Raw genomic sequence first — 16,160 nt, 5'->3', positions numbered from 1 at the left:
CTCTCTCTGACCCCCAAAGTTCTATGTCTGACTTTCAACCGCTTGGCCTCTCTTTCAACTGCTTAGGCCCCAAGCACTAGGGCCTGAATGTTGGCTTGTAATTAATGGATGGCTCTGTCTTCTAAAGACGGCCACTTTAGGATCCAGGTCAGGGAATGATGCTGATCTCCCTCCTTACAGTCTGCTTGTTTCGTAGCCGTTGGGAAGCCAGCCATGTTCCAGACTCTGATGTGCCAATTACCCAAGGGTACTAACACCACTTTGGGTTAAAAACACTCTTTGTATCATTTGCTGTCATTCACCCCAGCCAGGGAGGCTGGAGGTGTGGGAGGTGGTGGGGCCTAAGCAGTTATTATAATTATATTAATTGAAGTTTAAATGAGTCCTTAACAGGGAAGCAGTCTTTAGTGCTGAGAACCCCAGCATGCAGTGCATTCTTGGCTTCCTTCCCTTTATTAATTAAAAACTCCTTTACAGCACTCTGCCTTCCACCTAAGTGCAGTAAATCTCCACCTTAAGGAAATAATTTTCTTGTTGTATTTTGTACAGAGAAGTCCTGTTAGCTGACTGCCATGCTGTTTCTGTTCATCTGCATTTTAGTTTGGAAAACAAACTTTTAAACTCCAGGTTGCTTTAAGGCAGGGGTGCTTAACCATTTTGTGTGTGTGATGGGTCCTTTGGTAGTCTGGTAAAGTCTATGGACCTCTGCTCAGAATAATTTGTCTTAATTTTAAAAAATCTTTTAAAAATGTTTTTATTTTCTATCACAACTGAAGGAAATGCTAAATTTCAGTAAGAGGTTAGTGAAAATAAAGACGCAATTTTTTTCCCATCCAAGTTTACAGATTCTCCTGGAATCTATCCATGGACCATCTGTGGACCTCAAGTTAAGAACCCTTCCTCTAGTAACTTTGATAGACTCAGCCCTTCTCAGCAATTCAAGGCTCTAAGACAGCTCCAAAAGACTCAGGATGGAAAAGACTTTCCACATCCAAAGAAAGAACCATGGAGTTGGAATGCAGATTGAAGCAGACTATCTGCTCTTTTTTTCTTCTGTTTTGTTTTGTTTCTTCTTTCTTGTGGTTCCTTCTATTGATTCTAATTCTTCCTTACAACATCACTAATGAGAAAATATGTTTAATAGGAATGTATATGTAGAGCCTGTATCAGATTGCGCACTGTCTTGGGGAGGGAGGCGGGAAGGGTGGGAGAGAAAAATTTAAAACTCAAAAGCTTATGGAAGTGATTGTTGATAAATCAAAATAAATTAATAAAAAAAAAAAGAAATGCTTACTTCCTTAGCTGGCCTGGGTCTAGACTGGGTGAACTTTGAGGCTTGCTTTTAGTTCTGAGGGGGCTTGTTTAGCCTGGAAACCTCCCTTGCCTTACTCTTCTGTTCTTCCTTTTTCACAGACTTTGATCACTGCATTGGGACAGACAATCTGCACTGTGGCTTCCGTCATGATCCTGCTGTTCCTGCTAATGTTCATCTTTGCCATCTTAGGCTTTAGTCTGTTCGGATCAAGCGATGGGGGTGACTTGAATAACTGGGGAAACCTTGCCGTGGCCTTCTTCACCCTTTTCAGCTTGACCACGGTAACTGTGTGTGAAGCTTTTTTGAGGAAACTGGTCCCCAGGGCAGGGATCAGGATCCCTCCTCTACAATGGTCTCAGACTTACTTGTAGAGTAGGTTAAGTCAGTCCTCAGAGTCTTTCTGCCTTCCCCTGGTTTTCCAGTGCCCTCACGTTCCCAACACTCCCCACCATGCAGTACCCTACTTAGGCCTGCTATCCTTTCTACCTCCCATACCCCAGCCTCAGGGCCTTTCCTGACTATTTATTCCCATGCTTCTGTGCCCTGTTCTCCCCAGCACTCCTATACCAATCTAATTCATGCTTTACTATTTAGTGGCAATAGTGATTACCTGTTATATTTTCCCAGTAGCATGCTGTCCCTTCCTGGGCAACACGTCGAATAGAATACAGCCAACAATGATTAAGCTCATTCTCATTTGCAGAGCGCTGTGCTAGGCCTAAAAGGGCAGGGGATGTTCAGATTCAAACTTTAGATAAGGGAAACTCTGCTCTCTTGGAAAATAAGATACCAACACAGATGTCTGTAGTATTACAATATTACATGATAAAGTCATCTAAGAAGTACAAAACAAAGTTTTCTGTGATGGAAAGGAAACATCTTATGGCCAGAGGGGATTAAATGGATTTCCTGGAGAAGGTGACATTTGAGTTGGACTTTAAAAGATGAGTGAGGATTTAAGAGGTGGAGTGAAGGAGGGAGAGCAGCAGGTCCTTTTGTTATGTCTACCAGTGGGAATTGGAGGAACCGAGACTGTTGGGGAGGGCATAATAAGCTTCTGTTCCTTCTTTTCATCACTCTCTTAGCACCCAGTTTCTTTCTTCTTTTGAGAATATTGGGGTGAAAGGCAAGAGATAAGAGCCATCCGCGGAGCAGAATTAACATGTTAACCTGAAAAATGTCTGAGGTAGCTCTCACAGTCCTATTAACCTCACTGGCTGGGTAGGCATTTATATGATATGGGAAATATATGTAAAGCTGTTGTAAATATGCTCTATCAGCATAATCACCTTGGCTCTAATTAAAGACAAAATCTTTCAAATGCGAAGTTGTGTTATGAAAATGATGCTTCCCCTCACTGTCCATCTTTCTTGATTCATAGTGGGGGAAAAAAAGCATTAGTTTTGGATTCAGAGGATCTGGGCTCAAATCTGGCCTCTGAAGTTTGCTCCCCATATGACTTTGGGCAAGTCGCTTACCTTCTTGGGCCTCAATTTACCCACCTACCAAAGGAGTTGGATTAGGTAGCTTCTGAAGCACCTCCTAGGTATAGCTCTATGATCCTATATATTAGGTTGTTAAGAGAAAGTTCTCAAAAAGGAATCAACTGATTTCCTTTAATTGAAAAAAGTAATTGCATGCTAAATTGCTTTTCTAGGAAGGAAAATGAATGTCAATAAAACCAGTGGGGGCATCATAGTTCCCAAAAGGTTGGCACTCATGGTCTGACTTCTTAAAGTTATTTGATGTCAGTTGGTCCCTAAGGTTAGCTGGAGTAAGAGTTTGGTTATGTAAGCTAGTAAGGGTTATGGGTCTGAGCCAGATTTGAACTTAGGTCTTCCTGAATCCAGGACTGGTGTTCTATCCACTGCGCCACCTAGCTGCCCCTGGGGTAAGAGCTCTTAAACAAATTTCTGTTTCCTCGAGTATTGAGACGCTTTGGGCAGAGGGATAGCACTTTCTGTCTCAAGAGTATAGTGGCACAGTACGTGGCCCAGTGGATAGAGCACTGGACTTGGAGGCAGGAGGATCTGAGTTAAAATTTCACCTCAAGACAATTACTAGTTGTGTGACCCTGGGCAAGTCACTTAACTCCTATCCCCTCAGTTTCTTCATCCCAGGGTTGTCATGAGAATCAAATGAGAAAATGTTTGTGAAATGTGTTATAAACATTAAAGTGCTATATAAATGTTAACTATCATCATCAGCATCATAAATTATTTGTTGACTCAGAAGTACTCTTATGGGAACAATGAATTCTCCCAAAGTCCAGTGCTTAGTTCCCGGAATGTATTTAACTAACAATTAGTCCACCTGAAGATCTGAATAGTGCAGAGAATTTAATTGATTCAAATAGCTATTATTAGAGACTTTTTTTCCATTCCACTAAATGTTCCATCTTTAGTTCCAGATGACCCAGGGAAAATCCTCTTCTGTGAATAAAAGACCTCAGATATGGGATTCAGAGGCAGGGAAAGGGAAAGGCTCACCAGAGGCCAAGGGTTTGGATGAGAAAGCTTTTGAAAATTCTGGCTCTGGGACTGTAGGATTCTGTTCTTCCTTCCAGGTGGATGGCTGGACGGATCTTCAGAAAGACTTGGATGAGCGGGGGTTTGGTCTGAGCAGGGCTTTTACCATTTTCTTCATCTTGTTGGGCTCCTTTGTGTTCCTCAGTATGTTTGTGGGTGTCATGATCTTTCACACAGAGGTGAGTTCTAATCCTATCATCTCCTTCAGAGAATACTAGGGAGTGGGGGTGGTGGGAGCCTGGTTAGTAGGCAGAAAACAAGATTCTGTCTGGAACACTCACATAGATGCTTAATTAAGTCCAGAAAGAAATTAGGGGTGAGTTAGAGGATGCTTGAAGTTAGAGAAATACATGTAGGTGTGAAAAGGTGTTTTTATGAAGGGGATGCTCTCTTTTTGTAAGGCACTGAGCCCTGTCTTCCTCTGAGAAAGATGGGGAGGGGTGCGGAATAGTGTAGCAGTCCTTAGTCCTTGCTGTTTGGACCATGGTGGGAGGACAAGGTTTGTGAGACAGTGTACAACTAGCCCTTTTCCAACTCACATCCCCTAACCCTTCAGGGTTAGGGGATGTGAGTTGGAAAAGGGCTAGTTGGCATGGTGTAGAACGCAAGGTCCTGAGGGCCTGGGCAATAAAGAAAGCCCTGGGTGGCTACTAACTCCTTCATTTCTGAAAAGGTAAGTAATTGAGTAAACATTCTGCTACATTGTATGTTTAGAGAATGGGGCCTTCTGCTTAGTATGAGATACTTTTGTCTAGAATTAGTATGTATAACAGGCACATAATCACAAAATGGAGGTGACTTTAGAAACCATAGTCCAATATTTTGATTAAAAGATGAGAAAGCTAAGGTCCTGAGGTAACAAATGAGAGTCTTACAATGAGTTAGTAGCAGAGCTGAGGTTAGAATTAAGACTTCAATGTTGAGCTCCTTCCAGTGCACCAAAGTTGTTTTCCCCTGATTTACCAGTTTTTAAAGACTCAGCATATACTAGAGTATACTTAATCATTGTGCTCTGAGGGTTCAGAAAATTTCTGAGCTTAGCCTGGACCCTATGCTTTGAGGGATACATGTGGTAGAGACTACGCATAAGAAGGGTAGAGAGTTAGGGTAGCAAGCAGCAGAAAAAGTAACAGAGAAGTGCAGAGATTTTACCATTTTCAGAGGCAGAGATCTTCAGGACTTTTACCAGGGAGCAGAAAGAAGTGACATGAAGGCATTTCTTCCTCTAAAGTTTAGACCCTCTTATAATCACAGCAGGTTGATGACTTTACAAAGGTCACTGCTCTTATCTAACAAGGGCCATTGTCATACCTAACTTTCTACCATGGTGTAGTGAAAAGTATTTTGGGTTTGGAGCCCGAAGAGCAAGGTTTAGATCTCAGCTCTTCAGCGAAGTTCACAGACAAGAGAGAGTCACCAAACCTAAACTCCTTTGTGTGAGGTACTGTCCTAGGTACTAAGGCCAAAAGACAAAACAAAACAACTCCTGTCCTCAAGGTGCTTATCATCTATGTGCCGCTAGACAAATATATTCCCCTTTCTGAACCTGTTTCCTCATATGAAATGAAGGGGTTGGCCTACTTGTTCTCTAAGGTCCCTTCCGGCTCTAAAGTTTTGTTATCTAATGATAGAATCTGTTCTTGGCCTGATTAGGATTCGATCAAGAAATTTAAAAAGGAATTGGAAAATGAGCGACACGTGGCTCTTCTACAAGAGAAACAAAACATCCTGAAGAAGCAGCAGGAAGAAGTCAGCAGACTCATGCAGAAAGGGGTACGTAATATTAATGGAAGGTGAAATCAGATTAGATGGTATTATCTGTGGTTAGCCTGGGCAGAAAAGGAACATGGCAGAAGGCTTGTGACATATAATTTCAACCTGGATATCTACATGAGCAATTTTCCTTCTCTATTTTTAAAAATCAGAGGCAGTTAGAGACAATTATTTAGGATATCTAGACTAATAATGTTAATGCTGTTTTTTTAAATTACAAAGATCACAGAATTATAGAATCTCAGTTGAAAGGGCCCTCAAATTATACCTAGTCCAACCTATATGCATACAGGAATCCCTTGTAACTGAGTGAATTTAGAAGTTGAAGAGCTGAGCGGCATCTAAGGGGATTTCCCAGTCATTCTCTTGCTCAATTTGGGAATGACCCCTCTGCAATCTATGACAATCCCTGCTGGAAAACTTTGAGGGATGAAGAAATTGCTAACTTAAGAGTTTAGCTGATTTCATTGTTGAACAGCTCTAACTGTTAACATGTTTTTTCTCACACTCAGCCAATATATGATTCCTTGTACTCTCATTCTAAATTCTACCCTGGGCAGCTAGATGGCACAGTGTCAGGGCCTGGACTCAGGAAGACTTATCTTTCTGAGTTCAAATCTAGCCTCAGACACTTACTAGTTGTGTGACCCTGGGCAAGTCACTTAACCCTATTTGTTTCAGTTTCCTCATCTGTAAAATGAGCTGGAGAAGGAAATGTATCTTTGCCAAGAAAACTCCAAATGGGGTAATGAAGTCAGACACTATTGAAAAATGACTGAACAATATCAAAAACAAAATAATAAATCTAATTTGTCTTCCACCTAATGGCCCTTTAAACATTTGAAGAAAATTATTATGGATTATATGCCATATTAATATTCTCCTCTCTGGGTTGTTCTTATTTTGGAGACACTCCACCTTGACAGTCCCTGTATTAAAATGGAATGCCCATTTTAAACTCTATACTTCAAACATGGTCTGACCAGGGCAAAGGTAGGACTGTCACCTTACTTATCCTGGACACAATGCTATTCTATTAATTAATTAACACAATTCTGTTAATTCAGCCTAATGTTTCATTAACTTTTTGATTACTACACTCTATGATTGGTTCATATTCATGATCATAGCTAGGTTTTTTTTTTCACATGAACTCTTGTTAAGCCAGATCTCAAGTACTTATAAAGTTGATTTCATGACTACATGTATAAATCTATATTATAATACATAGATATTCATTTCCATACATAATTTGAGCCTGCTAAAGTCATATTGACTCCTCATTCTGTCATGCAAAAGAATATTATTAGTGATTCCTCCTAGCCTTGTTGTCTATGAAAATTTGAAGAGCGTGCCACTCATTCCTTCATCTAAGTAAGTGACAGAAATGTTGGACAGACAGGGGCCAAGAATGGACACCTGCAGTACGCTGCTATTCGTCCCCCTTAAGGCTGATATAAATCAACACCGAAGAAAACAATATGCCTTTAAAAGCCCTTTTTAAATTATTATTGTTCTTAGAATTTTTCTCAATCTTCAGCTCACTATGGGATATTACCCTCCTGAAGAGGCAGTATAGCAGAGAGAATAGAGCACTGAATTTGTAGTTAGGAAGATTTGGGGTTCAAATTCCTCCTCAGGTGTCTGCTAGCTGGGCAATTCAGTGCCTCAATTTTCTCATCTGTAAAATGTCGAGATTGGATTTGATGGCCTTTAAAATCCCTTCCAGCTTTCAACCTACTATTCTGAAGGTTTTTTTAAAGTTGTATTGATTCCTTTAAAAATATTTTATTTATTTTAATCAGCCAAAATCCACCTTCTCCCACCCCATCCTCCCCAGCCCCCAATTTTTAACACAAGAAAACAAAACCTATTCCAAACATGTATCAGAACCACTTTGCACATTACTCATGCCTCCTAAAAATTTATATTTTGAGTCCTTCACCTCATCAGGAGATGGCTAATATGTTTCATCATTAGTCCTCTGGAATTGTGGTTGATCATTACATCAAGAATTTGGCAAAATAGTATTCCAGAATATTTATTTGCCATAACCTGTCCATTGATTCCTCAGTTTATAGGTATTCCCTTAGATTCCCATTCTTTGCCAACTTGAAAAGAGCTATGGATTTTTTTGCACATCCTACGGGGGCACTTAGGACTAATCCTTCCCTTAATCTATTTCCTCTAATTCCCCTTCCCCTCTTCACCCTTTCCCTCCTATTTCCCTGTTGAATGAAACTTTTTGTGTGCCCAACATGTGTGTATGTATGTGTGTCCTCTTTTTTTTTTTTTTGGCTAGGCAGTGGGGGAAAGTGACTTGCCCAGGGTCACACAGCTAGTAAGTGTTATGTGTCTGAGGCTGCATTTGAACTCAGGTCCTCCTGAATCCAGGGCTTGTGCTCTATTCACTGTGCCACCTAGCTGCCCCATGTGTGTCCTTTTTTTGACCACTTCAGATGAGAGTGAGGTTCAAGTCTCAGCCACTCCTCCCTCCTCCTTGTTTGTGGAGATGTCTACGAGTACACTCTGATTGTGTGAGATGCTTTTTCCTAATCTTATTTTCCCTTCCTGCAATTGTATTTCTCTTCCCTTCTTTTTCCATTTTTTGCTTAGGATAATTAAGGCATAACAGAATCACTACTAGACCTTCTTTAATTGCATTTCCTTAATGACCGCTGATGATATTAGGGTTCAGAGGGGACACATGTATCATCTCTCCATAGTTTAATATAAACAGTTTATTCTTGTTAGTCCCTTTAATCATTGTCCATCTTTTCACATTTTTCTTCACTTCTGTGTTGAACCTCAAAGTTTCTATGAAGTTCTGGCTTTTTCATAAGAAATCGTTGGAAATCCTCTATTTAATTAAAGATCAACTTGTCTTTCTTTCCGTAGCATTATACTCAGTTTTGCTTGGTAAGTTGTTGGCTACTGGCTCATATCTTTTGCCTTCCGGAATTTTGTATTCCAAGTTCTATGCTTCTTTATAGTTGTGGCTGCTAAATAACGTGTGACCCTGACCATGGTTCATTGGTATTTGAATTTTTCTTTCTGGCTGTTGGCAGCATTTTGACCTGGAAACTCTGAATTTTGGATGTACTTGGGTTCATTTTGGGGTTTCTTTCAGGAGGTGACTGGTGGATTCTTTCTATTTCCACTTTGCGTTCTGGTTCTAAGAGATATGGTAGTTTTTAGATTTCTTGAAATAGGATGCCTAGGCTTTTTTTTTTCATTTGACATTCACATTCAGATAGTCCAGTGATTCTTAAATTATTTCTCCTTGATCTGTTTTTTAGGTCACTCGTTTTTGCTATGAGATGCATTATATTTTCTTCTTTTTTTTAGCTTTTGGAATTTGTTTTAGTATTTCTTGTTGCCTCATAGAGTCTATTTAGGCCATTCTAGTTTTCAGGGAGTTTGTTGCTTGGATAAGATTTGTCCTCTTGTGTCAAGCTGTTAATTCACTTTCCAATTCCTTGTTTCATAACTGTATTTTTTTTTCTTTTTTGGTGAGGCAATTGGGGGTAAGTGACTTGCCCCACTAGTAAGTGTCAAATGTCTGAGGCCAGATTTGAACTCAGGTCCTCCTGACTGCACCACCTAGCTGCCCCCATAACTCTCATTTCTTTTTCCATTTTTTTCCCCCTCAAGCATTCTCATTCAATTTATAAAAACTTTTAAAAATTCTTGCTTCATTTCTTCAGGAAATTCTAGTTTGTGCCCAAACTGTGTTTTTCTCTGAGACTCTGCTTGTAGATATTTTGGAGTCTTTCTCTTCTTTCAGGTTTGTGCACTGAGCTTCTCTTCCAGCCTTATTGTTCTTTACAGCACATTTCTTTTTTCGTTTGTCTGTTTGCTCATTCTTCCAGCCTACTTCCTGACTTTAGATTTGATGTTAGGACTGGACTCAGCTGCACTTCTGGAGGAAAAGGTCTGGGCTGGTCCTGTTGCTGTTTTCTTGGGGCATTGAATACTGTTGTTTTAGGATCTCAGAAAAAGGAGGACCTGAGACAGCTGGGGACCTGACAGCTTTCAGTGCTCCTAAAGCAGTCGACCAGGGCAAAGTCTGTTTGCTGCCCACCGTGGTCTGAACTCTGTTACTTCCTGACCTGGGCTAGAGCATATTCTAAGCAAGAGTATGCTGTTGCTGAATTCAGTCCCTATTAGCTAGCTGACAACCTCTGCTGGTTCAGAGTGGCAGAATCATAAACTCTTCTTTGGTCTGGGATTCCTATGCTAGTTATTCTTTTGCAGGCTGCACTAGATGCTGGAAATGAGACCCTACTCTGTTGCCTGGGGTCTGAGCCACACTGCTACTGTTTCCTACCTACCTCGGAACATTACCCTGATGCTCAGGTCCCCTTCTCAATCCTCTCTGAATCTACCCAGAACTGAGTAGTAGGCGACTAAGTTTCTAGTTTGCACCTCTCCCTACAGTGCTAACTGCTAAATCATGTGTAATCCCCTTTCTGGTGTGCTGCTTCTACCTGAGCACTGACAATTCTTCCTGTCTGTTTCCCAGTGATGAGCTGGGCTGGACAAAGGACTCACTGTGACTTTTTCTGTATTTCCCTGTCAGGATTTAGTTTAACATATTTTCTAGATCTGTTTAGAGGAATTTTGTGTAGGGAGGCTTTTAGCATATTGCTTCCTTCCACTCTATCATCTTGGCTCTGCGTTTGATTTTTATCAGTTATTTCTCAACTACTATTTCCCCACCACCGTTGAATGCTCCTTGTAACAAAGAAAAACAGTTAAGCAAAACCAACCAATAAAATAAACATAACTGACAGTGTATGCTACGTTTTTATCCTGACCTCTCAACCAAGAAGACAGAAATATCTTTTGTCATCTATTCTCTAAGACTAAGATTGGTCATTGCATTTAATCTGAGCTTAGATGCCTTTACGGGTTTGAGTTTATTACTGCATTACCTTACATTGACTTATTTAGTCTTTTTTTAAATGTCATTTTCCTGGTACTGCTTACTTTACTCAGTAGCAGTGGATACAAGTCTTCCCATGATTCACTGAATTCCTCTCATTTGTCCTTTCTTGGGCTATATTTATTACTGGTATTCCATTTCATCCAATTGTTCAGCATTTCCCTAATTAATGGATACTCACTGTAATTCCAATTGTTTATGTCACCACAAAAAATGCTGCTGCAAATATTTTGGTATATATAAAAACTTTCCCCCCCCACCCTAACAGCACTCTATAGGTTCATTACATTCTTCTGTCTTTTTCTGTGGCTAAATGCCATTGGTTTCACCTTTTATACATTTAAGCCTTAGGTAAACACAAGATAAGATAATAAAGAAATACTCTTGGGACCTACCAAGGGTAGAAGGAGGCAGGGAGTCACAGAAATGCATTACAAAGGCAAGTAAAAGGGATATTTGGATTTTATACAGTTTGAGTAGCACAATGACCCTCCTTTAGGTGTGGATAGCTTACACTTAGCATTTTAACCCTTTGGTCTAAATGGAATTGTTTAATTACATTTAATAGAGGGCCACAGAAAAATAGATTAAAAGTTAATTGGAAGATAAATAATCTAATCCTAAAGAATAATTGAGTCAAAATCATCAAAACAATCGATAATTTCATTAAAGAGAATGATAACAATGGGGCAACATACCAAAATTTATGGGATACAACCAAAGCAGTACTTGGGTGAAAATTTGTATCTCTAATCTTACATCAATAAAATAGAGAAAGAGCAGATCAATGTATTAGATATACAACTAAAAAAATTAGAAAAAGAAAAAATTAAAAACCTACAATTAAACACCAAATCAGAAATCTTAAAATCAAAGGAGAAATGAATAAAATTGAAAGTAAGAAAGCTATTAAACTAATAAATAAAACTGAGTTGGTTTTATGAAAAAAAACACAATAAAATAAATAAACCATTGATGAATATGATTTTAAAAAGAAAGAAAAAACTAAATTACCAGTATAAAAAGTGAAAAGGGTGAATTCATCCCAATGAACAGGAAATTAAAGCAATTATTAGGAACTATTTTGCCCTATTGTATGACAATAAATCTAACAATCTAAGGGAAATGAGTGACTATTTACAAAAATATAAATTACATAGATTAACAGAGGAGGAAATAGAATCTTTAAATAAACTTATCTTACAAAAAGAAATCAAACAAGCTGTCAATGAGCTCCCTAAGAAAAAATCACCAGGACCAGATGAATCCACAGGTGAATTCTGCCAAACATTTAAAGAACAATTAATCTCAATACTATATAAACTATTTGGAAAAATAGATGAAGGAATCCTACAAAATTTCTTTTGTAATACAAATATGGTGTCGATACCTAAACCAGAAAGAGCTAAAACACAGAAAGAAAACTGTAGGCCAATTTCCCTAATGAATAGTGATGAAAAATTTTTAAATAAAATACTAGCAAGGAGATTATAGCAATATATCACAAAGATATACACTATGACCAAGTGGGATTGTACCAGGAATGTAGGGCTGGTTCAATATTAGGAAAACTATTAGCATAATAGACCATAGCAATAAACAAAAACAACAAAAATTACATGATTATTTCAACCAATGCAGACAAAGCTTTTGACAAAATACAACACTTATTTCTATTGAAAACACTGGAAAGCATAGGAATAAATGGAGCTTTCCTTAAAATGATAGGTAATATCTATTTAAAATCATTAGCAAGCATTATCTGCAATGGGGGTATACACTAGAAGCCTTCCCAATAAGATCAGAGGTGAAGCAAGGACACCCATTATCATCATTATTATTTAATATTCTATTAAACATGGTAGCTATAGCAGTATGAGAAGAAAATGAAATTGAAGGAATTCAAATAGGCAATGAGGAAACAAAACTGTCACTGTGCAGATGATATGATGGCAAACTTGGGAAATCCTGGAGAATCAACTAAAAACTCATTGAAATAATGAACAACTTTAGCAAAGTTGCAGGATGTAAAATAAACCCACACAATCGTCAGCATTTCTATATATTACCAACAAAATCCAGCAGCAAGAGATAGAAAGAGAAATTCCATTTGAAATAACTGCAGACCATATAAAATACTTGGTAGTCTACCTGTCAAGACAAACCTAAGAACTATATGAAGACAATTACAAAACACTTTTTACGCAAATAAAGTCAGATCTAAAAAGAATTGTTTACATATTCATTTAATTAATTGTGCCATAGGAGTCCAACATGGTATCTTCTAATGTTTTTCTCTGTCTCTCTCTCTCTAGACAAACAGTGAATATAAAACTTTCAGTGAGCTGGTGAAAGGTTTTAAGAAGACTCTGAGACATTCAGACCCCATGGTCTTGGAAGATTTCTGTACCACCCTTCCCTTCATTGATATTTACTTGTCAACACTGGACAACCAAGATAATACTATTTCTAAGTAAGTCTTCAGCACTTGGGTCATTAGATTCAAATTTACTTCTTCTAGCCCAAACTGACCAAATAACCTAGAACCCCTTTCATTTCCAAGAGAGCTTCAAAGTATTTAAGTGCATACATTATGCTAGGTACTATGCTAAGTGATAGAAGTAGAAAAAGCAATAACAGTCCCTGCCTACAAAGAGCTCACATTCTAATGGGGGAGACAATACATAAATAATTGGGTTCAAAGAAGATATATACAGATAGAAGATGATCTCAGGCTTCCTGTAGAAGGTGGAAACTAAGTGGAGACTAGAAATTCCAGGCAGAGGGAGAGTATAGAAAGGCATTGGTGATGGCAGATAGAAACACCAAGTAGCCATTGTAGCTGGGTCACAGGGTATGAAGAGGGGAGTAAGACTTTCAGGGTAGGAAGGGGCTAGGTTATGAAGAGCTTTAAATGCCAAATTTTAAATTTAATCCTGGAAGTAATAAGTATCCTTTTTATTCTTCCCACTTCTACCCTCAGTATGACCAACTGGGCATTTCTAGACCATAATTTGCCCTATTTCTCCTTGTAATACCCTACTTTCCCCTTATCTGTCTTTCAGTGTTATGGAAAAAGACTAGGTTGGTAGCAAACACACATGCCACTAACTCATTATGGGAATGTAGACCAGCTGCTTAAACTCTCTGCTTCTCAGTACCCTCTTCTATAAAACAATAATCCACCATTGAAAAGCAGTTTTCGTCCAGTGTCCCCCTACTTTCCCAGCAACATTTCCTTAGCAGTAGAGAGAGATCATTAAAAACAGAGGTAATTGATTTTGATTGTCAGTGTATGTGAGTGAGCGTATAGAGTTGTGACAGCTACTTGCCTTCACTTGTGGGTGAAGGATGGCAGTAACTCTGTGGAATTAGTCAGATTGAGCTTGTCAAGAAATTTTCACCTTCTATCTCCAGGACACTGGTGGTTTCTGGGTGATAGGACTCCATTGCGGGAAATCCTTCTGTCCTTTCCTGTGGACTTATTCTGCCTATATTCTTCACTGATGAGGATTAATGGGGGCCATTCAGGAAGATGCTTGGCAGTGGGGCATCATAAGATTTAGAGTTGGAAATGACCTTAGGGGATCATCAAATTCAACCCACTCATTTACAAATGATATGTTTAAATCATGTACTTTGTAGGTTCTCCCTAGCAGCTCTGCATAAAGGAGATGGTTCCAATACACAGGGTTTATTAAGTATCTAAAATGTGCTTGGCATCATGCTAGGTGCTAAGGATATGACACCCTCATGGAGCTTATGTTATGGCAGGGGAGACAAGTAGAACTGCAGAATCTTTGAATTTTCAAGTTGGAAAGACCCTTAAAAGTAATTTAGTATAACCTCCCAGACTTCCATTGTCATCCAGGACTTGTCATCCCTGCCCCTTGAATCTCAAGTGACCTGTGTTCTTCCTCCAAGTAGGTGAAACAATGTGCTACTGTGTACCAGTAGAAGAGGGCTTCACCCAAATAGTAGAGGTGCATGCAGCTGGGGTCTTAGGTTGAGGCCTTTGTTCTTGTTATTGTCAGTTAGTGACTCTAATGGTAGGAATTTCTGTCTCTATGGTATGGTATGGTATGGTATGGCAGTAGTAGTCACAACTTTATGGAAAGATGCAAGCCTTTTAGAGGAAGGAAACAAGAAAGAACAGCTTGGAGAAGGTGGGGTTCATGGCAGTTGAGCTTTCATTGATGTCATGGAAGGTGCAGATGCAAATTTTCAGCTGTAAGAGCTGAGATTTTAGGCAGTATATCGGGACCTTTTAACTTTATAGGTATTCCTATATGCCTATGTGTGAAATGAGTTTGGGGACAGGGTTTGTCTTCTCCATTGAGGAACTCTACTGGCCCTTGACCAACAGCCAATCTTTTGCTTCTACAAGGCTTGGAACCCAGTGAAGTAATTTCATTCTGGAGTTTTCAGGGTTAAGATCATTTTTTCAATTTAAATAAAGGACCATTAATTAATTCAACTTAAGTAATCAAACCAATTAAGCATCTATGTTCTAAGCACTGCTAAGTGCTAGGTATACAAAGATTAAAAACAAAACATCCCCAACCTACATTCTCTTGGGGGAATACAACATACATACAGATAATCTGAGAAGGAACAAAGTCCTAACAATTTGAGGTGGGAGAGATGATCGGGGTGGCTTCTAGGAGGAGGTGGCATCTGAGCTGAGTCTTAGAGGAAGATAAGGAACCTGAGCCATAGAGGCAAAGAAGGAGTGCATTCAAGGCAGGGAGGACCGGCAATGTAAAGGCACAGAAGTAGAATGTGGAGTGCTGGGTTTGGGGCACAAGCAGTAGGCCATTTTGGCTGGGATGTAGAACTTATGCAGGGAAGTGGTATGATCTGTAGGTTAGGGACAAATTGTGGAGGGCTTTAAATGTCACATTTGAGGAATACGTATTTTATTATAGTAGTGGTAGAGAGCCATTGAAGATTTTTGAGTGGGAGAGTAACATAGTTAGTCCTAAACCTTAAAAGGTTATTTTGGTAGATGTTTGGAAGACGCATTAGAGAGAATCAAGGATGTTGGTTAGGCTATTGTAGCTGTATAGGTGAGAAATCTTGTGGAGACAGAATCCACTTGGCCTAGTAATTGAATGGATGGGGCAGGGTGAAGGAGAGGAAAAGAGTCAAGAATGACTCTAAGATTGTGTACCTCATCAAATGGGAGGATGGTGGTGTCCACAGTAGAGTTAGAGCAGTTTGGAAGAGGGCCAAATTTGTTTTTCTTTTCTTTTCTTAATTTTTTTTTTGTTGAGGAGAATGGGACAGGGGTAAGATAATGCTGCGTTCATCATGTTGAGATCAAGATGCCTGTGGAACATCCTCCAGATGAAGGATGAACTTTAGAAAAGAATATATGTTCTGCTTCTAATATACCATGTTATGCCAAGAGCCTTTGCAGCAAGAGGGATTGTGATTTGACAGAAGGTAGAGCCTACCTTATGGTAAAGGCAGACAGGTGAGACAGATTAAGGTGAGAGGCTGAAAAACTCTCTTTTTGGGGGTCTCCTACTCTTAAAGATTCCCAAACTTGTCAGTAGTGGGAGGGCACAGTTCTGAATGAAGGCTCCTGATG

At 39.3% G+C, this 16,160-nt stretch overlaps 1 protein-coding gene across 2 annotated transcripts in view; it reads left to right on the top strand.

Annotated features, from left to right (window-relative positions):
• Positions 1-16,160, top strand: part of CATSPER3 (cation channel sperm associated 3) — a 61,655-nt gene that overhangs the window by 44,508 nt on the left and 987 nt on the right. For both annotated transcript variants that reach the window (XM_020991238.2, XM_020991236.2), the window contains 4 exons: positions 1,414-1,596; positions 3,882-4,022; positions 5,497-5,616; positions 12,880-13,037. In XM_020991238.2, coding sequence (XP_020846897.1) covers positions 1,414-1,596; positions 3,882-4,022; positions 5,497-5,616; positions 12,880-13,037 — 602 coding nt within the window. The remainder of the gene's footprint in view (positions 1-1,413; positions 1,597-3,881; positions 4,023-5,496; positions 5,617-12,879; positions 13,038-16,160) is intronic.

This window comes from Phascolarctos cinereus, unplaced genomic scaffold, assembly GCF_003287225.1.
Source record: "Phascolarctos cinereus isolate Bilbo 61053 unplaced genomic scaffold, phaCin_HiC Scaffold_2;HRSCAF=192, whole genome shotgun sequence".
NCBI lineage: Eukaryota > Metazoa > Chordata > Mammalia > Diprotodontia > Phascolarctidae > Phascolarctos > Phascolarctos cinereus.
The sequence above is the reverse complement of the archived record's forward strand: the minus strand, read 5'-3'. Positions and strand labels throughout refer to the sequence as shown.